The 23291-nt window shown below is 41.6% G+C and overlaps 1 protein-coding gene across 1 annotated transcript; it reads left to right on the top strand.

The window, feature by feature from the left end:
• The first annotated feature begins 405 nt into the window (after window positions 1-405).
• cd99l2 (CD99 molecule-like 2) lies at window positions 406-23291 on the top strand. Its single transcript, XM_030075679.1, has 10 exons — window positions 406-596; window positions 6565-6612; window positions 7958-8005; window positions 8933-9031; window positions 12161-12241; window positions 19351-19419; window positions 19570-19623; window positions 19755-19874; window positions 20510-20575; window positions 22255-23291. Exons 1-10 carry the CDS (start codon window positions 539-541, stop codon window positions 22314-22316), a joined length of 705 nt encoding a protein of 234 aa, XP_029931539.1. The 5' UTR covers window positions 406-538; the 3' UTR covers window positions 22317-23291.

The raw sequence follows: 23291 nt of genomic DNA, 5'->3' as shown, positions 1-23291 counted from the left end.
CAACAACAACAACAACAACAACAACAACAACAACAACAATAATACAAGTAATTGCATAGTAATGGAATAATAATAATAATAATAATAATAATACATAACTCTGTCAAAAATGAAATAAAATAAAAAAAATAATAATGTAATATAGATTCCCCCTTAAATATGATTAGTGTTCACTGAGGTATTTTGTTTTATTCAATAATGCTGCATAATAATAATAATAATAATAATAATAATAATAATAATAATAATAATAATAATAATAATAGTGATACATAACTCTGAGGTATTTTGTTTTATTCAACAATGCTGCACCGCCCTGGTCAGCAGCCTGGGCTTTATATTTTGAAAGGGCGTAACCGGAAGCTCGGCTGTGTATCTCGTGTTCTTGACGCAGGCCAGTGAGCGCACCGACTCTCTGCTGGAGATCCCGAGCGCACCGGCACACGCCTAAACTGCTCCGGCCGAAAGCCCCGCCGCCCGCTGTCTCGTCGCTCCGCTGTTGTCCGCGCCTCCGCCTCGCCCGCTCCAGAGTTCCGCCATGGGAAGCCGCTCGCTGTGGTCGCTGTGTCTGCTGCTGGCGCTGCTGCCGGCCCAAGGTAAGGCTGCTTTGTCCTGCAGACCTCAGCACGTCCACATGTTCCGCTGCCGCTGTGTGCGCGGCTGGTCAGGCACCGCTTACACCACTACAGCCACTACAGTTATCATAGATTACACCGATTATTATAGGCATATGATGGATCCCGTTATTTTTAAATCAGGTCTGATAGATCCTGTTAATCTGAGATCCAGATGCTGCAGCTGCTCTTTAATCCACTCCAGCATCTGTCTGCTCTCCAGCTACATCCACATTTATGATATCACCTCTCACCACCACCAGGATGTAATTTATCACGTTATGTGTGACTGGTGATGAAGAGTGATGAAATTAGTGCAATCAGTGACCTCCTGTCTGAATGCACAACCCCAGACAGGCCCTGTGTTCCTGTGTATAACACCAGTTTCATACGACTTAACCATTGTCTCTGCTGTGAATTATCATGGGATGGATCAGCCTGGAAAGGTGGTGAACCGAGCAGATGGAAGAGGAAAAAAAAAAACGTTAGGTGGGGGTGAGGGCAGAATATAAAAGAAGAGCCTTCGTCAGGTTGCTTTCGGCAGGCTGGTCACATAGTTTGCTGGTACCAGACCAGGATGCAGCGGGCGGCGAGCACAGACACACCATTATACAATCCAGCAAACACACACACACACTCTGACGCACAGTTTCTCTTATTATTATTTCCATTATCATTATTACCGTTGGGTATTGAAAGGTGTCTGACCCCAACCTCCTCCCCTTAAAAAAATGGGGATTTTGGTGTTAAATGTCTTGGGCTTGGGTGGGTCTCACACACACATATTTTTACACACATGTGCACACACACACACACACACACACACACACACACACACACACACACACACACACACACGCTGAAGATAACATGATGTGTTGAGCAGAGTGCATTATTCTTGGCTGAAGTCACCCCTCCCTTCGTCTCCGTCTGTCTTTTCAAAAGGTTGTTCCCCCTGCCATTGCAGCTGCAGATTCAAACCTCAAGGGAGTGACCCTCTCTCTCTCTCTCTCTCTCTCTCTCTCTCACACACACACACACACACACGCGTTTGATTGGCAGACAGTGTGTTTAGCTGATCTTTTTCAGTTTCACTGCTTGTTTGTATCTTTTGTGGTAAATTATGCTCGGTAGTGCAGTCGACAGACAGAGAGGATTAGTGTGCCGCGGGCACAGTTTGACTCCAGGGCTGGGGTTTAACAGTGTGTGTGTGTGTGTGTGTGTGTGTGTGTGTGTGTGTTTGTGTGTGTCAAGATGCCTACTGAAAGCGGAAATTGAACCAACATGAAGTGTCTTAGTGAGATTTTGGTTTTCCCCTAAGGTTTTCCCCTCTAGAGAATACTGACTTTAAATGTGGTTTATCAAACTTACATTTGCAGTTTCCTATTGAACTTATTATAGCTAAGGCTAATTTTTTAAAGAATTGTGCAAGGTGGATATTTTTTTAAATTAACATTTTAAAAAATCGCACGTACCCTCTGCACTTCTCCAATGTGCCCCTAGGGGTACATATACCCCCATTTGAGAGCCACTGTAATAGAGGGATGGAGCTCCAGTCTTCCAAAAGATCCTCTACATAGAGAGAGGTCTTCTGTTTGATGTAGAAAACAGTGATGTGAGCAGATGAATCAGCCTACACCAGATTCTGGACAAGAGAACGCTACAGGCCTGGATGTTGGACCCTGACACATTGAGGGCAGGCCGTGGGGAGGATTTTCTCCTGCTAATCAATGTAAAGTTATTCTGAGGGATCATTTTTACTAAGGTGAAACATCTCTGTCCTGATGGGAGTGCTGTCTTCCAGGACGACCACGCCCTTGTCCACGGGACATGAGGCCTCACTGACAGGTTGGATGAGGTTTACAGCTAGAGCACTGGGCTGCTCACGACCACGCGAGTGTGTCCTCTAGGTGAGTGTAGGAGCTTTCGGCAAGGTAGCTTTTGTCTGAATTTTTAACAGTTAGGAGTTCAACACATTTTTCTCATCAAAGGTGAGAAGAGAGACATTGCACCCCAAAAATCTGTGACCTGTAGAGCGTTCACAAGCACTGTGTCTGTAGGGGTAGAGTGCGGACACATTCTTTTATCTGTGTCTGAACCCAATCCGAGCCCAAGATTTTGCTTGTTCTCCATCGCTAGATTGCATTTACCATCTGGAATAATCCACATGTTGCCTTCAGGGTCGTCATGTAAACTCCAGCACTATACAGGTTGAACTGAATAATAATATTGTAATAATTATTGTGGTAATGATAATGTAAAGTGTGAAGGTAAAGACCACAGTGGCTGATGGCAACATGTAGGTTATTTCAGGCAGTAAATGTAACCCAGCGTTGGAGGACAAGCAAAATCTCGGGTCAGGTTTGGACATAAAAAAAGAATGCTTGGCGGGTTCGGGTCGGGATCGGACAAAAATATGCGGACCGATCCGCACTCTACTGCAGATAGAGACGTTCTTGAATAACCACACCCGTTTGAGGGGAGGGGACAACAGTCCATGCCAATCAGTGCCGCCAAAGTGAAACAGTTGTCAAAATAGCTGTAGCTGGCTAGGTTTAGCATGTCTGAGTCCACTAGAGATGAAACAGAATTTAGAAAAGCTCAATACTGTTCGTCTTTACAAAGAGTGAAGGAAAGGAAACATGAACTGAAATGATGCAGTCTGTTAAAAGCCAGGGTTGCCGTTGACACACCACATACACGCTGTGTTGTTGGTATATTAATTATACAACAGCTAGTTCCTGTGGTGCAATCCCATTGGACAAGAGGCATTCCATGAGTGCTGATACACAGTATAACAGCACTCTTTTGTTTTACTGTTATGTATCATGCTGCTTTACTAGTGTGCATGTTCAATGTGAATGTTGGTCGGAAGACAACAAGTGGCAGAACAGAAGTTTGGAGACCAGACGCCTTTTTCTGGATTCCTGCCCTCACTGTTGACTTGCAGGGCCGCCTCCCAAGCTGTGCTTTTGGTTTTGGTTCCAGTTCTGATTAAGATGAGGGTCAGCAAGCTGGCGGTTTTAGGTGCAAGAACCCAGCGGAAACGGATACTACTGTGGAAACCTCTAGGCCAGTGTTCCCCAACCCAGTCCTCAAGGACCGCCTGTCCTGCAGGTTTTGGTTTCAGCTCTGCTCTTGCACATCTGACCCAATTAAGGCCCACGCATCTTCCTGCACGCCCTGTTCAGGTAGATCTGCTTCAACCAATCAGCGTGAAGCCCTTAAATGGATCAGGTGTGAATGAGCAGAGCTGAAACAAAAACCTGCAGGACAGGCGGTCCTTGAGGACTGGGTTGGGGAACCCTGCTCTAGGCCAGCCAGCCTGCATTCGGGAAACTGTTTATATTCGATTCAGTTCTGACGAAACAACTTGTGTGGGCGGAACCAAAAACTTTGATTTAACGAGTCCATCATAATCTGCTGTGTCCTCTTACCATCATTTGGTGAATGATGTATGTAGAACTGTGGCATAAAAGCAGTATCACTCTCAGGGTTGTGCTGATATACTGAATATCAGCACGGCTGTGATTCGGCTGCGGCGAGTTAGCAAGATGGTAGAAACTAACATTAAGAAATATGTAAGCAAGCTAACTTTGACTAGAGATTTATCCACAGTACAAGAACAAGTGTTATATTGTAAAGATAGTTTATCATACAGCAACATCTTAATCCTAGTTAAAGTTATAGCCAGTACTGTATATGACTGTAATAGAGCCTTTGTTTGAATGCTGAACTCTCCAAAATGAGTGAAGTGAATCTGGACCAGCAAATGTTTTGGGATTCAGCATCGACGCTCTTGGTGGAACTAGTGGAACGCTACACGTTGTTCCCCTCAGCACCACACAACTGGTACATGAAGCCGTTGCGTAGGGGTACTGAAACAAAGTAGTTCCTCCAGTTGGCAAACAAGAGGGCTGGAAAAAAGCGTCAGAAGTTTGGTTTTTAATCAGTCCAAGGAAACCACCTTAGATACAAGAGAATTCCCAGTATGTAGGCTAGTCCTTGTTACGCTGTTGTGTGTCATGTGAAACTAGTAGTAGTCTTCAGTGAAGGACGGTCACTGTGACTATTTTTAGTTCAATGTTACACATAGGTTGCCAGTGCTTGCAGGGGAAGTCTGTCTGTGTGTGTGTGTGTGTGTGTGTGTGTGTGTGTGTGTGTGTGTGTGTGTGTGTAGTGTGTATGTCTCTGCGTGCATGGGTACAATAGGATCTCTGTCCAAATGTTACAAGAATGTGTTGGTTCGGTCATGTTCTTGAGCTTTGTTGAAAAGCAGACGAACACACACACATACACACACACACACACACACACATGCACACACTCACTGACACATCCACAACTGCATTCTTTCCAGTGTGGAATGTGGACAGTGAAAGGGGTCGCCGGGCAGAGCAGTGTGGTTGTTTTACCGGACGTTTCAACGGCAGCCCTGAAAGCTGCATTCGTTTAGAAAAAGTCGCCATTCTCATGTCGAGGAGTGGAACTTCAGGGCTTTGGCGAGAGGGGGGGGCGTAATAAAGTGGCACACAAAAGAGCAATACAAGCGCTCCTGCAGACAGTCCTCTCTTCTCATTCCTCTGTTTTGTGCCTCCTCGTCTCGTCGAGGAGACGTGTGTGGAAATGTCAGATTGTGCAGCAGGGCTTTGCTGAAAATGTGCATGTGTGCTCAGTGAGGCATTAAACAAATTGCACAAACCAAATGACAGGCAAATTACATGAAAACATTGATTTCTCTGGGGATGTATCTTTTCTTCATATTTCTAAAAAATGATCGCCCCCTGTGTGCTGTATTATAAAAATGTATTCCATCCACAGAGGTGGAGTCAGCTGAGCTGGTGGATCATCGACCCGCTGTGTGTGTATGTGTGTGTGTGTGTGTGTGTGTGTTGGTCCATTCAAAGCCTTTTAGTAAACAACAGGCTACATACTCTGCTTCTGACAGAGCCATATGGCTCATTTCCGATGTTTCCATTTGCTGTGGTCTGCCTGGTATAGAGGAGCAGTCAACACAGCATGTTTAATTACAAAGGTTTGAAATATCTGCATGGCATAGAACCTTGTGAACAAAACTGAATAATTTAATTTTTAAAAAGGAAATCCACATAGGCCTAGTATTTATTTTTCAGCAGAATTAACAATATATAAGCCCAATAAATTATTCCTACAGTGCATATTTTACTAACACTCTATTTTTCATATACATTAGGGAAAGGCAGACTGAATCGGGCCTGTCTGGTCAAAAGTCTAGGCATGTTTAGTTTCGTCCAAGCCATCTCTAAATGACGTGAGTGTTGACATTTTTTGCAGAATTCTGTGCAATAAGTACGGTCATAATTGTATAGGAACATCGGCACATTAAAGTGAGGCATAAACTTTATTCTTTGCTGGAGAGGCTGGTGTTTGAGCTCGCGGTGTGTCCTCCTCAGAGCATTGGGCTCCGTGTCCCTGTACTGTGTCATATCATGGCCTCTGGATCGCTCTATGTGTTGCATCACACGGCTGCTGGCAGTGATTCACTGGCCTGAGCCCCTGATGCCTGGCAACGCCCCTGGGCAGAGAGTGGCACCCGTGTTGTTGTTCAAGCTTCTTCATTATTGTTGCCATCTATAGCAACTGCAGCTGCACTATAGAGTAGTATAGTATAGTAGAATACCAGTCGTTCTAAAGAGACAAAAAATATTGAATAAAAATATGAAACAATGCATGTGACCCTTTTTTGTTTCCGTGACCGAATAAAAGCAGCAGTGCCACTGAAGTGCTGAGTGAGCAGATTTAGGTCAGTGGAGCAGAGTTCCTGGATCAGCCTCTGAACTGTTGGCGGACTTTGTTTTGGCCCGAAAATGATCACGCTTAAATGTTGCCGCAAAATTTCCTACAATTCAAGAAAAAAAACATCTTTCTTCTTTTCTCCCCCTCCCTCCTTCCCTCTGTCTCTGGTTTGCAGTTCTGTGTCAGGATGACTTCAACCTGGAAGATGCCGTCGATGACACACGTAAGTGCAGCACAGCACTTTGCTTGGTGAACATGCATGAAGTCATTAAATCACAAGAAGACAAAACCAAACAAAACATGCAAATCAAAAGAAAATCATAGAGACAGGTATCTCTCTGACCAAAAAGGTGTACGCTGCAGATTTTACTTATTGCAATATAGTTTTATGAGTCTTACCCAATTTGAATTATTAGAAAGGAAAACAACATTTAAGTCAGGAGCTTTTAGACTCCAGTAAGCATGGAATGAGCATGGACTTTGAAAGCTTGAGTTCACTAGCCTGACTCACTGATAAATTATGTGCTTATGTCATATTTTTTGTCAACTGAGTCTAAGAGGGCCTCACCTTAATCAACCCATATTCCTTTTGGGAAATATAGAATGTAATCAAACTGAATTGAATCAATGGTGAATCAAGTTGGATTTAGTTGGAGGTAGTGGACTGAAATGATTCAATCACCAAAGTGTTGAGCACAATATTTCCAAAGGACACAGTACTTATATACAAGCTGTGTTTGACATGGCGATTGACATGAAACAAGTCCATCGTGCATCAACAAAATGCACATTAGTTTGCACATAGCTTGTAATTGGAGAGCACTACAAGCGAGCTGACTATTTGCAACCACAGCGGCATTTTACCTTGCTTCTCTACACTGCAAGGCATTATGGGATTTGTGGAAGAAGTCAAGCAAAATTCACACCCTTCTGCCCTCTACTGACATGCCTGATAGATGAGGGACGGCTGATTGGAGGCAGTTACTTAGCTTTTAATCAGACCTACGGCTTCCTCTCAGGAAATTCACTGATAAAATCTGACTTTATCAAACAAGACTGGTAAGAGAAACTGATGTACAGCATCATGAAAAAGCTCCTAGTGAAAAGAAAGCTTTCCTTCCAAAAGCAAGTCAGTGGAAATTCAGTTGTTGCATCACTGTCATTTTAAGATCAAGGAGCATTTCTTTAAAATAAGCCAGAGAAACACTAATTCATTCAATTTCCATGCTTGCTCATTCCAGTTCAGGGTGACAGGAACCTATCTCAGCATGCATTGGGTGGAAGGCAGGGTAACCTCTCAGCTGACAGACACATATGGGATATGTAAGATGAACTGGTCCTGTGACCCGGTGCCATGATTACTGGATTTATATTGCAGTCCATAGGGTGCAGTACATTCACTCCAGTGGGACTGAGTCAAACAGAATAGAACGGTGTACAGAATAGAGCACCGTTCAGCACGGTGGAACAAGGCAGTCAGAGATTTGACCTTGCCACTAACCAGCTGAGCTTTCCACTGTACATCACTGTACTCTCTCTGTCCCTCTGTCTGTCCCTCTACCCGACAGCAACCCCTACACCAAAACCAGGACTACCAGCAGGTGGAGCAGGAGCAGGTGAGAACCACACAGCAGCTACATGGATCATTCATCTTCTGATAGGATATATAGAAGACCTCCCACTTCTGATATTTTCAAATCATGTAAAATCGCAGCTGAAATCATATCTAAAATGCCACTTGTATTTGTTTCTCATGATGTTAGCAATGTGTGATGCAATATATTTGCTTGATAACGGAGTGTACCCTGATGGTTAATTTGTAGCTACGCTTCTGATATGTGTGTCAAACTATAGTCCAGTATTTTGTCTATAAAGAGGAGAAGGAAATGTGTAGGATGTCTAGACAAGCTGAAAATACATTTAACTTTATTGATTTGATATATATATACATATAGTATTTTCAGTGACAATATAGTTTATACATAGTACGTACAGTTGTTAGAGGGGCTAGAAGTCTTAACATTATCCTTTTATCTTTGTGAAGATGCAGTACATTTATCAAGTGTTACTGCTCTATTTGCCCCTCTGATACATAAACAGTAGTTCAACCATTTTTGAAACTGTGATATTATTTCACTTCCCCTGTTAGCTGTTAATGTATGACAGCTGACCCTGAGGTGGACTCACCCCCTAGTTAACATTTCTAAAAAATACCTGTCTTTTCTTTTCTAAAAAATAATAGTCTTTCCTGTCCTTTTCCCTTTCCGTTTTAGTTTAATGGAAATAAATAAAATTACCTAACATCTAAAATGCATGTGCTTCTCAACCCATGTTCTTATTCAGTGTTTTCAGAAATGCTTGAGCAGTGTTACTTCTTCAGTAGCCTAATGGAGGAAGTGGTCACGAGTTCAGATCTCACAGTGGCCAGCCTCCTCCTGGGAGCTAAGAGCTGTCCAATAGTTGGCCTGGAATCTACGAATTGCTGTGTGAGGCTATATTATTTTGATTGTATTCAAGTACAGAAGCATCAATGTTTTCTTTAGATGATGTCTTCAAAAATGATGGGACCACCACAACTAAAGCACCACCAAAGGTTGTCCCCCCGGCCACCAAGTCCCCAGTCAAGCCCAAACCCAAGCCAGGTGAGACAACAGATGGCACCTGGTGTCTGAACTATAACCTGAGCAGTTACCTAGCTTTCTTGTTGGCATATGAAGAACAAAAAGTGGAAAATACATTCAGTGATTAATGAGCTGATGGCAGATTGAAGACAGCAGGAAGGAGAGATGTGACATGATGGACACAAAGTTGAAGGTAGCTCGGTCAGTATAAGACATTCACAGCTAGAAACAGATTCCAGGATACTCCACACATGTGTAGTTTTGTATCCAAGCCAGAACCTTTGGATCAGGTTCTCACAACCAAAGCAGCAGTGTTTGTGTTCAAATTGTCTGGACAGATAGGACTTTCCTATCAGACAGATGAACGGGTGCCAGCTAACAAAAAGTGAGCTTGAGTATTTCTTGGGCAGTATCAGATTGCTCCCTTGGTAGCCTAACAGGTTTGCCTATTTTAATTTTGATTCAGTATTCCTATGCAGTGCACAGGACTGCTTTCTGAATTTTATTTAACGCATGGTATATGCCAAGATTGCTATCATAAGAAGCCACTGCTTTTTATACAGTTAAAGCTTGTGTAGGTGACATCTTTCTTCTTAATTATAACAAATCACCATTTCAGTGTGTAGAGGCCTGAGATGTGATACTAACCTTGGTATTAGTGCATCCTTATTCTGTATTTTTTTTTTGTATTTGTTTGTACCTACCGTAACCCCTACTAACTGGTTTAGAATGGCTTGCGCTCACAGATGAGAAGCAGAGCCAGCTTTTTCCTACCATGCGTCCAGGTCTGCTGCCCTCCACCAAACTGCCCCCTAGAAGTCTGCCTGGTTGGTATCACTGAAACCCAACACTTACTGTAGTGGACCCATTAACAACCGCCTGTCCATGTTCTGTGAAGTCGCCCCATCTGTCTTGATGACTTGTTGAGATGTAACTTGCTCCACACTGAACCCACTGAACCATTTTGTGTCTTGTCATTTGTCTGCTCTTCACACGATAGTGCGGTCACACCTCTTGACTTAAATCGGAGATAAGCTTATGTTTCTCTGTTTTTCAGGTTGAAAGATAATTACACATGATTGTATTGCAATTGAAAACCATTTTCTTCACTGGAAAATTATTCAGTCAATCAGTCAGACTTTATTTATATTGCACCTTTCATACATCTATGCCTTAATATCCAAGACAAAATTATAAAGGACATTGATAGGATTTGTGTCTTGTGGAGATACTACAATATACAGTTCTGTATCATCTGCATACCTATGAAAGGTTATTTCATGCATTTGTGTGACACTGGCCAGAGGAAGCATACAAGTTAAAGAGTTAGGGCCCTAAAACGGAGCCTTGTGGTACCCCACAGCTTATGTCATACCTCTTGGACACATGCTCACAAATGGCCAATAGAAATTCTCTGTTAGTGAGGCAGAACCTGAACCAGATCAAAACTGTGCGAGTAAGACCAACAAATCTGTGAAGTCTGTCAAGGAGGACAGAGTGGTCTGCAGTATCAAATGCTTTACTTAAATCCAGCAAGACAAGTACTGATAGTTTTCTGGTATCCGGGATTACAAATTTTATTAATGCTGTCTCATTTATAAAAGTCTCAACCACAGCACAGTGTTTTATTCCCTTAATTATTCATGATCAAGCTGATTCATGATCAATTCAGGATCAAGTCCATTTATGTTGTTCATGTCCGTGTTTCCCCCATTATTAAATAGCTAGGATGGACCATGCCTGCTGAGTGTAGATGCCTCCTACACTTACAGAATTTTATTTTAACTGGTTTTGTGGAAGAGGTTTGCTGTCACAGAATGATGTTTCAGAGACCTTTCAGTTCGATCGAGCATAAATTCTGGGGGACAGCTGGTTCATATTTGTTTTTTTCAGTGTAACTTGGCTGGAATGTAAACAAGTAGCCATACCAAAAAGTCAATTTATTGAAGACAACCTTTAAACCTGTTGATATCCACCAAATTCTGGAACTAATGACATGTGATTGGATTCCTGGCCAAAGTCACAAACAACAGTGTTTGAGCAAGTTATGCATTACTCTGTTTACAATTATACATTCTTCATTCTCACCTGAAGAATGCATGTTCAGTGTTGAGCATTTTCTCACATTTGTGCTGTGAGAACAATGGACTGTCAGCACAATCAGCACGCTACAAAATAAAATTTCCATTTGATCTGTCCATGTATGTTTGTGAACAAGTTCATAGACATGTAAGAAGCATGTTTCATGTCTTGTTAACTGCAATTGACAAGGTTTATTTCTTGATCACTTCAACCACAGACACAGTGTTTACAAAAAAGCACAGTCTACAATTGTGTACAGTTGTCTACAGAATTGATTTTTTTGTTTAATTTTAAAATGTTTAGTTTTAGTTATTATGTAGTTTATGTTCTAGTTTTAGTATTTATAGTATGTTCCGAACTTGTAACCTATTATTCTGTAATGCAAACACTATAACATTAATTCTGTGAAAAAAATATGTCCATTACTTCTTTAATACATGATAAACAAAATAAACTCCATTAGCAGACTCAGCAGCAATCAGCAGCACTTTAACTTAAGGCCTTGAATGAAATCAACTGAACAACATAGAATAACAGCTCAGGTCTGGTTATGCAATGTGTAAAATGTTGACAATTTTGTAAAATGTGATGATTGCTCAAAAATTGTAGGAGCAGTAGCAAAAAACAAAAACTGTATTGGAAAAAAAATGGATGGATGTGTCTTGACCCTAGGAATCCAGGGAAAACAATTTGTTGTGATAACTTAAGGGTGAAACGTTACTGACCAAAATGTAAAATGGATTCTTATAGCGCCACCATCTGGCCTATTGGCAGTAGTGAGATTCCCAACCAATCTGCCAAGTTTGGTAGATCTTAAAGTTTCTGAGACCCAGATGCTTTCAGAGCAGAAGAAGAGGGAGAGAAAAATCCCAACAAATACAAAATAGAGGGATTCTAGCACTGTGTGCATGGATTGGTTCTATTCCAGTTTTATGTGTTTTTTCAGTCTTGATTTTTTCCATTCAGTTAAAAAAAAAAAATCTTTGTTTGCATCTTAGCATTGGTTTTGGTTTACTGTTATAACTCTGTTTCCCTGGTTCACTCTTTTCCACCTTTTGACCCCTACAGCTAGTGATGAGTTTGACCTGGCCGATGCCTTGGACCCCAACAACGACATCGGTGGCAAGGACAGGAACAAGGGACAGGGAGGTGGGTGAATGTTTCATTAGTCCATCCATTAGACCATGGATGAAGCATGTCAACAGCAGCATCAGCAACAGCTGAAAATAAATATACTGACAATAGTTAGTTGTAAACAGAACAACAAGTGAGAAAACATCCTTAAGATTTATGAAGAATTAAAATTAAGTTTGGGAAGTATAGCCAACACGTTGCATAATGCTACATAACTTGTAGCATATTTGTATTACAACCTGACTAGTTGTTTAGCCAACCTCAGCAAAGTGTGAAATGAGAAACCATAATAGCTTAACAGCTACGAAAATAAACATCTGACACATCCATAGAGCTACCTTTGTTCACATCTTAGTGACACATCTATTAGAAACAAGACTAGGTGAACCTAGTGCAAGCCACTCAGATGCAAAATGTAATAATTTACATGTTAAATTGTGCAAATGACCATAACACAGCATGACTGTTGTTGATTTATACCAGTTATTCCACTGTTACCGTCACAGCTGCTGAGATTTCCAGCACTGAAAATAGCCAAGCAGGTCCAACCACTTTGATTTGTTCTGGGGAAAATCATCTTCCCCCTGCTCCCTAACACACACACATAGCCAGGCTGATGCCAGCATTGTGGGACAGTGAGTCTGGTATTAGACGGGTAACACACACATTTCAAGCTGCTGAAGGCCCGGACATGTTCTGGAATAACATCATCATAGCAAACTAACCACATTTATGGAACTAATGACTGGATTTTACATTTGTGGTTCAGGTGAGCAACATATGCTTTCTATCCAAGTTAAAATCACTCAACCAAGCCCCCCAAAAACATAAAGCCTCATCACTCAGTGATGCAGCAACACAAACAGTTCATTCAGAAATTACCTTGTAGCTGAGTCTGCTATTTCACCACATATTCAAACTGAAGTTCGGAGACAAACTAATCCAAAGAGTCCAACGGGAGCCTTGTGAGAGTTAATCTACCATTTCTGTCACAAAACACACTTTTTTCTTTACTGACAGCTAAGACTAGCTCAGTAAAACATGCTATGCTGTGTGTGTGTGCGGTTTGTGTATTTACAGTTAGTACTCTCAATACCATCTAGTGGTTAAAATCACAAACTGCACCTTTTTCAGCAAGGTGGAGTCAGTCACTCAGTCCTGTACAGCACGGCTTTAAGCTTTCATGGTTGAGATAGAATCGTCAAATGTAGATTATATTTGCAAATATGAAGGTAGAATGATAACAAAAATATAGTAAGCCTCAAAAACTGAATGTGCTTTTGTTTTAGTATTGTTGGAAAAACAATTAGAAATCACAGGCAAAGTGAAATGCCACCACCAGATGTCATATCATGGCTTGAACTTGGTTCCCAAGCTATATATACCAAATATCTTATTTGGCCCACACAGCTTTTGGAATTTGTGGTGCTCCCGATGGGTAGATTTTAAAATGTGCTGTAAAGATGCTTCATGAAGCCTGCTCACCATCAGTTACACATTTTTGGATGACTGGGACGACGGGGATGATAGTCAATTGTGTTATGATATGGCAAGTTTTGTGTTAGGCCACACCCTTTTTAAGGTTCATTGGTCATAGCGGCCATTCAGTGTAAATTATTGAGCCCATTTATACAGCTGTGTTACAGTTAAACAGATGAATTAAAGTCAAAAAATGACAAACATACTTTTTAAAAAAAACTACCAAACTAAAACAAACTGCTAACAAAAAACATCAGTGCACACTATGATGGTCCAACTGGCAATTGGCAAATACAAGAGAATACATGTTGCAACTTTGGGCTCAAATACCTTGAAATATTCGTGTTTAATGATAACGCCTTCATCGGGTCATAATTGATTGGGAAACAATTTCACACAACTACTGGTATTTGTTATTCTTTCAGATTTCATGTGCATGCCATATAGCATAATCTGTGTAGTTCTTTTCCATTATATGACAACACTGGAAAATTATTTTCCTCAGCACTAGTTAAATCACAAGCCTGATACTGATGATGTTCTGTTTCCCACTGGCATTACCTATTTCCAAACCCATAAAATTCAAAATAGTGCCAAAAAATTCAATTATTATGATCGTTCTGTGAAACAGAGCACCTGCTTTTTACAAACCTTGGGCAATTATTTGGTTTATTCTCATGAACTTTGGGCCATTTATTATGCAGGTAGACAGACATAGTGCACATTAAGTCCGACAATTATATTCACTGTGTGTTAGAGGTCTGCATGGGGATGGTAGACCCAGAGGACCTGTCATTAGATTGTGGCTTCTTTGCTAAATGTGGTCCAGCTTGCTGGCTGCGTGTAGCTTTACACCTTTTTTGCTGTTAGATGACAGCCAAAATAGACCTACTGAATACAATCTATGCTACTGAGCAACCTGTATAAAACGCTCAGGATCTATCAAACTATGCAGCCGCAGCTCATTATTTGACCAACTCTTATACATGGATTTGGTAGGTGGAGGTAATCAAGTTGCCATTACTGTGGTAACAATTACTATGTATAACTGAACTTTTGATTACAGACTTCCCCAAGGATTTTATACACTCTCACCTTTACCTTCTTTATACATCTTTGACAGAAGACCAATGTCTAGTAGTTCAAAAACGAACGTGAGGAGGGAATTGTGAAATTCAAATCTTTGTTGATTGATAATGACATACAAAGTCTTAGGGCTCTAGTATCGCAGACTGGGTGAGGCGGGGGCGCAAATACTCCGCCGTTCCTCCTACCGGCGCATGGGAGAAGAGAAGGTGTGGAGTGGGTTTGACACAGCCAATTCACTTTAAACCAATCAAATGAGCCCCTGTCCTCGCCTTTAAAATGCGCTCCGCGAAGGTGTAATGAAAGTTTACACAATTGACATGGAGGTCTACTACCGCCGGCGGAGCGCAGCCCAGCAGACCAGTGCGGAGCGGAGACCGGCGCGCAGTGTGGACACGTCACCAAAACCTCACAGGCAGGCCTCCAGAATGTCAGGCACATTAACAATGCAATAAATACCGAAAAAAACACTATTCAATGCTACGATCACAATCAGCACCTACATATATCTCCATATCAACTGTCCCGTCACAGCTGATGTCAGATCAAAGAAGATTGGCACCGTTTGTGCTGATCGTGAGGTTTTGGTGATGTGCGCCAGTCAGCCAAACTTCCACTGCGCCGGCTCCGCTCCGCCTTGCACTGAAAGTAGACGTGGTTTCAGATGGCGAGCTTTTGGCGCACCTCGGCGAAGCCTTTTGGCACGAAACTGTCACTGCGCCAAGCTGAATCTGTCGACACCTCCCCCTGCTGTGCCGCCACTCCCATCTCAGCGCACCTCGGTCTGTGAAACTTGCAAACCGTCCGCCTCTTGCGTTTCGCTGGTCGAAACTAGCTCTGCGCGGGGTTCGCCTCACTGCACCACCCTCCGCTGCGCCGGGAAACTAGAGCCCTTAAGACTCTGATGCTAGTTAGGACATTTGTGATGTTAGTTAGAACCCACTGTTGTGACCAGTTTCTAACTTTATCTAAAAATTGAGTAAGGTCAGCATCCACATAGCATCCACTCAAGGGTCAGGTTCCTTGACCCTTGAGTGGATGTGACTGCCTAGCATCGTCAGTTCAACCATCCATGCTTTCACTGTCAACAGTAATGATTCCTATGGCTCTACCACTGCAGCAATGCTGGTAGCACTGCCAGAACATTAAACACAGAAATTGGTTGCTTGAGTTGTCTGTAGACATCCATTCAAAATTAGTACCAAGGTTGGGTTAGCAGGAACTTGCTGTACCTCCTTCTCTGTATTGATAAGGGCATATGGTCCAAAGGTTGTGTGCACCAGTTTTGATATCATCCATCTGTTCTTCAATTGATCCATCCATCCATTTCCTATATCAGCTTATTCCTATTTGAGGTTGCAGGGGGCTGGAGTTTATCCCAGCATGCACTGGGCAGAAGGCAGGGGAACACCTTGGATAGGTCACGCAGAAACAAAGAGAATATGTAAAGGGTAAGGCAAAGATTTGAATGAGGGGAAACAAGGGTCCTCTTGTTTTGAAGGGACACTGAGTCCCTGTGCCACCACTTAAAAGTACAATATGAGTTGATGAGGAAGGAGTTGATTAGTTTTATAGCAAAAGAAAGGAATATTATTGGATTTCATGATTGATTACGTGTTGCAAAGTTTCTGAATGTATTCTCAAAGTTTCGGCTCTATGATATATCTGTTTAGGGTCCCTCCATCTCCCTCTCACCAGTTTGTTGCACGTCTTGATACTGAATCTATAATCTGATGCATGTAAGAGATACTGTATTTTAAGCAAGTGATTCAGTATGATTCCACTCAGACCTGTCTCAGTGGAATACCATGCAGCACCCACAGTAGACCTAATCAGGGTCCCATTCTTTGTACATGGTTTGATAGACCCAAGATAAATGTGATGTAATCTAGTTGAATATATCTAGCAAATCCTCATGTGGCTAAATCGGTTCTTCGAACACAGGTAACACATTGATTTGTCTAGCCTGAATGTAATTGTGATGGATTGCTGCCTCTCTCAGCTAGATTGAGTTTACTGTACCTGTGATTGCATAAAAACCTTAAATAGTATGCACCCTTGCATGGACAGGGAACATGACAAACACAATGGGTAATTTATTAGGGCCAAGTACACTTTTCTTATGGCACAACCTACAACTGATTTGCTCTCATATCACTAGCTGTGTATGGAAAATTTGCTGCCAGCAAAACACTGGAGTCTGATGCCCAGTGTTTGTATTGGTGTCAATCTCAATTGGTGACAATCTCTTAATAGACCTTTTGCAGCCTTTTTTACCCGACTATTTCATGTTGCTGTGAAAAAAGGTTTATAGGCTTTCTCTCCTGAAAGCCTGACTAATAATGATAGTATCCTCACCTCTCTGAGGAATGGAGCAGCTATGTCTAGAAACGAATTAACGGACGATAACGATTAAATAGGCATAGTCCTAATCCAGCTAACTGTGACTAATCTGCAAATTTGCAGGCTTGAGTTTAAGGAACTGCAGCTAGGGTAACAATTTTAACAATTTTAAGCTTGCCTCAAAGAACTGGGAATCCCAGGATTTTGTGAGACTGTCAACTAATTGAGTAATCCACGTGCAAAGAGTGGGCTCCTGGGCGATGACTGGATGTTGATGGTGTTACATGTACTTGTCAGATAAAGGTACAGGTGCAGGGCGTAAAGTTGACAGACCCCTCAACACAGGAGGGAACGGGGGTAAGGACAACTTGCCTGAACAGCCTTTTAACCCTAGCTTACTGTATCCTGCAAGCGTTTATGTATACTCTCAGAAAAAAGCAGAATTCTACCCTTTGTCAGTAGGTCATTATCTTTTGGTCATTTTTTTTTTTTTTTTTTTTTTTTTTTTATCCAACCACCATCATAGCAACCTTGGTTCAGTTCCCAGAGGAAGCATGTGGTAGTGTGCACCTTCCCCAATCCATCACGAAAGGTGGCAGGAGACTGTGGTACACATTGGGAATTTCAAACTACTAAATTAAGGTGTGTGTGTGTGTGTGTGTGTGTGTGAAAACAATAGGAAAAAAAAACTCAGACCCTTTTTGATAAAGTACAATTCCTATTTTTCTGAGAGTGTACTCTGTATGTTACATATCCATGGCTGCTGCTTGGAAATGGCCCTCTGACATGAACTAAATCCCCTATATCTCTGCTGTCTTTATGCGTTGTGTACCTGTGACTTTCCACTTTCTACTTCTGTCTGCTATTTCCTTTTGTTCGCTGCTTGGTCTCTCATACTCTCTGACTTTCTCTCTGTCTTCATTAACAAGGTATTCTGGGAGGTTCTGCAACAAAAAAACTAAAGCCTAATCTAAATCCCCCACATACATCAGACTAAAATATTCCTCTGTGTTTGTGTTTGCCCAAGAAGCCATGTGTATGAGTGTGAGTGTGTGTGTGTGTGTGCATTTGAATGTATGTATGGACTTGCTATGTGAGTGTTTGCGTGGGCGTATATTTTCTGCATGCATGCATGCAAGCATGTGTGTATATCTGCAAATGTGCAGCTGTGCACAGTTATATTTGAGGATGTTTTCCACCTTAGTCAGGACTTCATTGTCACTCTCCATTTTTCATTACAGGCTTAAAACACATCTGTTCACACTCCACTTCATCCCCTTATTTATCTATGTATTTGTCTATCTAAATATCTATCTATCTATATACATATACATATATAAGTTTGTGTACTATTTACTTTACTATTTATTGAATAAGGTTGAATACGGCTAAGCAAGGAGTGTTATGCATTCTGCTGGTTGTGCCATGGGGCTCAGGGGATCTTTATAGATTTTGGTCAGGCTGTTCGAAATTTGTTTGCAGAGTAAGGACAAATTCAGGTATGACCATGTTGATGAATCTTGGAATTTCTGCAAAACGTTCATATGAGGGGTTTAAGCACAGATTTGTGTGTACGTCCTGATGTGAATTAGATCCGGTGTCTGTTGCTATCTGGTAAACGTGGTGGTGGCGCTTTAGCGGTATGGTACCATCTATTGGGAGTCGTTACATTTCAACTTATTACAATTTGCATTGTATAATAAACGAGGATTGTAGGCTGTTTTCTAGGGCCAGCTGCATCCTAGGGTGCTAGCACTGTTCCATCATGATGTCGACATATTCCAAGATGATGATGCCCTGTACAAACTAAACACAAACGTTTCATGAACAGTAGAATGAAGGCGAACTACTCAGTAGATCTAAACATCTGTTGAGAGTTGGGATCCAATTACACGTTGTTCAGAATGCAGAAGGCCTGAAATTGTTCTGACGGCAATGGATGGCCATGTTGTGAAGCGTTTCTGTTGTCTTGTTCACCCTGTCGCGATATAACCACAACAGCCATCATTAAGTCAGTAAGTGACATGTTTCCAGGTCTCCTCCCTCACTAACAAGGCTCCATTAATTATAAAATACCTGACCATGTTCAATATCTGTGCGTAGTATCACTGACTTGACAAATCCATCTTTTGTGTTGGTGTGGTTGCCTTTGTTCCGGGAGCCGGATCAAATCAGAAAGTGGTTCTCTTTAGTGACACTGCTCTTTCCTCTCTAAGGTGGATTTTCTGACAGCGATCTGGCTGATGTCGGAAAGAGTGATACCTACAAACCTGACAAAGGCAAAGGTAACATCTTGACATTTTGGGGGCATCCGTGTAGTAGTATTGTTGGTACATTTTGGAAGAGACAAATGCATGATCGTGTAAAAGGACGTGGGGTGTGGTTAACTGTCCTGGTACTGAGAAGAAAAAAAAACAATGACCCGTGCTTTACAGGTGGACATACGAGTGGTGGAGGTGGTCAGATTAACCCAACTGATGACAACAATGGTGAGTTTTGTTTTGTGCGTGTGAGTGTGTGCATAAATGCAAGCTGCTCTGTCTGTGTCCTGCATTAATTCCTGTATGGCTGGGTACTGAGCCATGAGTTACAGTGTGTGCCTAATTGTGTGTGTGTGCAGACACCATGGCAGAGACGGGCACCATTGCAGGGATTGTTAGTGCAGTTGCCATGGCGCTGGTGGGCGCGGTCAGCAGCTACATTTCCTACCAGAAGAAGAAGCTGTGTTTCAGTATACAGCGTAAGGCTTTCACCCTACATTACCTTTTATGAACGAAGACAAGTAGTAATAGTGGCTGTCGTGACAATATTACCGAAGATAGTGAATAAAATGTGAAGATGCAGTGCTCTGTTAATTCCCTGACACGATGACATCATAGCAGTCCAGAGGCAAGAAAACCACAGACCAGACCAAGACTAGAAGCACTGATTAGATTTGCAGTCGGAAAATGTCAGAAAATTGCCATGTTAGTGCATATATTTTTTGTCAGCAATATGAAATGCCAATATGAACAAGATTTTCCAAATGTTAAAAGTATTGGCTGTATACTGAGAAAAATCATGGTGATTCAGTGATTCAGTGATTTCAATTTGATTACATTTATCATACTTTAACTCATTGAATGTTGACTTATCATGGTTGATAATTAGACTTAGTTGAGAATAAATAAGTTTAATGAATGACACAATATCACATAGTAGTAGTAGTTGCAAAAGAAGTAGTAGGAGCACTGGCAGCAGTAGCAATAGTGAGTAGTATTACCAGTTTTACATAAAGGTAGTAGCAGTAGCTGCAGTGGGAGTAGAAATAGTGCAGCAGGGGTAGGCAGAGTAACTGAAGAAATGCACTGAAGCTGTTCTCCTCTTTTCTATCAGAGAGTCTAAATACTGACATGGTGAAGACTGAAAACCCTGAGGCAGTGGTGGCCACAGAACCACAAGGTAGGCCTACACATCACCATGACCCTATGATCAAACCAGCTGGCATGGTTGTCATTGGGTTGGGATTGGGCCTTTTTTTTTTTTATTCATTCGTTCAAAAGTCAGTATAATTTGCGGGTATTGTTGTATTGCAGATTTATGCATTACATAACATTTTATTGAGATCTGCTATTCCTCCATCTTAATCTGATTTAAATCAAATTCTTTTCAGCAAAATAGTGAGCTCACTAGATGAGGAGTAGGATTTCTTTCCACTGATCAGAGCCTGCAGGGCCTCTCAGTCAAACCACATGAAATCATTCTTGATACAGGCCTAGTATTAAGAAAGCCTATCGAGAGAGGGGGCCAAACTGCAGACATCGCCTGTTGTGAGACAGAAAAAAAGACTGCAGTACAGTCTTTTTGACATCGGGGGCAGTGCTTGCTAAACAGAGGAGAATACATGGAGGTCAGTGGGTCTAAATGTTATAAAATGATCACTACCTTTGGTTCAAACTATTGTCTGGTAACTGGACTATTACTGTAATCACTAAACAGCCTAAAATGTATAATGAAGACAGTATTAGGAGCTGTTGTGATATTGGTGTTTGTAAAATTATGGCAATTTCATCAGATTTCCATTAGCATTGAGGCTATGTGGTGTTGACTGGTAATCAGAGAAAAAATATTCTTTTTTCCCTAAATCTTTCCAGATTTCATTTACCTAAGCACATCAAAATGTGGATCAACTTATCCCACTTATTGTGTATACTTATATGTTAAATTGTACTTATATACGAGTTCGGTACTGTTGCTGTTATCACTTATTGTTTTTGTTATCACGATTTTTTTTTTTTTTTTTAAATTATTTTTTGTTTTTGTTATTCTGTAATTTTTGAAAACTTGCAGAACATAATGTAAGTATTGGAATACAATGTACATCACCCTTCTGCAATAAAAAGAATTATCAAAAAAAAAAAAAAAAAAAGTGGATCAACTTAACCAGCATCTGCTCATTTTCACCAATGTGCAGTAAAAAAATGATCATTTAGAGAGCTGATTTTCTAGAATGGTCCTATTGACCACTGCTCATGTGACTCCTTGCAGCTCAGTTTTAACACTCTGCGTTGCCCCCTGGAGGTGGAAACGTGTTCTTGTAGATGGAATATCTCCTGTAGACTCTCTGGTACTACTCAATTCTTTCAGCTTATGCAGAAACTAGAGTTGGGGATTTTACTGTCCCCCCACCCGATGACATCAGAGGGTTGGACTGTAAATCGGTGTGCGTCTATTTGTCCGTTTGAAATAGTGACATAGTTTCCAAACAGATGCCCAGATTTGATTTGGTCATGAGCGAGGGAATAAGTGCCTAACTTTTTGCTACTCTTCGCTAAAAGTGGGCATGATTGTGGGTGTGGCAGAATCACAAAAAGGCTCATAATCTCTGCATGGATTCTCAAAAACCTCTGACAGATTAGCATAGCACCAGGAAATCTGATTGATTGATTTGACTGGTTTGGTCACGCCCACTACATATCAGGCCACGCCCACTTCAATTTCTTCTGAGTGGTGTTTCATTGTCACATGTTCCCTCCGTCACTGCTTGCAGCAGCTTGAGGTTGTTTTTGCAGGATGACAGATTTTCTCTTGATGTCATTATAATATGTGATCTATAATCAGTTGTATTTTTTCCTTTTCAGTCCAACAGACTCTGCTGGAGCCGCCCAACGCTGAACCTCCCAGTGAAGAGAATGCTATGTAACACCAGACACGCACACACACACACACACACAGACACAGACACAGACACAGACACACACACATGCATACACACACCCACCCACACACACAGACCCACACACACAGACACATACACACACACAGACCTCTGCTGTCAGCATGAAGGTCACACACCACATGCTCTCCTTTTCCCTGTACACCCCCCACCACCCCTCACTCCCCACAAACACACACACCCACACACACACACACATACACACACCATAGTGAAGGATATGTCCTGGCGTTCCACCCCAGTGATCTGTGCATATGAAGAGAGCAGAAAACTCTCTCGTAGCGTCGCCATGTTTACGATGTTTGTACCCCTCATGGTAGTTCTCCATCACAGAACCTGGGAAGTGTAGTTCCTCTAGGCCGAATGTGAACACAATTTCCTAATTCCCGGTGTCATGTTGTACATAGCCGTGCCTCTTATTTATTGAACTGTGGAAACATCAACAACAATGTTTCTTTACATGGATCCAGTAGGAGAAGCTTGACTGAACTCGGGCTTGTATTTTCCTGTGAATTTTGAACTGGAAACAGGGGCTTGCATCGTGGTTCCAGAGATGTCACAAAGTCGGAAATTTCAGCTTCCAGGATGAGAGATTCCTCAAGCTCAGCATTTCTGAGATAGTTAATCTGATAACAGCGCCAACGGGAGGTCTATATTGCCAACCAGCATTACTTTTAACGTGTTTACAACCCTGAAAAAAATATCGCAGTGCAATTTTTAGCAATGTAATCTCCGTGCCATGCCTTGCACTGGATGATTAACCCTTTGAAACCTGAGCAAATTCACCTGATGTCTTTCAAAAAGATGTGGAAAAAGGCAATACGACCATTAGCAAAAAATTTACCAGAATATTAGCAAAATGAATACATAAATAAATCAATTTACGAGAACATTGCCAGACCCCCCCCTCCCAAAAAAAAAAAAAAAAAAAAAAAAAAAAAA

The sequence above is a fragment of the Myripristis murdjan genome, chromosome 18 (genome assembly GCF_902150065.1).
Source record: "Myripristis murdjan chromosome 18, fMyrMur1.1, whole genome shotgun sequence".
Classification (NCBI taxonomy): domain Eukaryota; kingdom Metazoa; phylum Chordata; class Actinopteri; order Holocentriformes; family Holocentridae; genus Myripristis; species Myripristis murdjan.
This window is presented reverse-complemented; position numbering and strand designations above follow the sequence as displayed.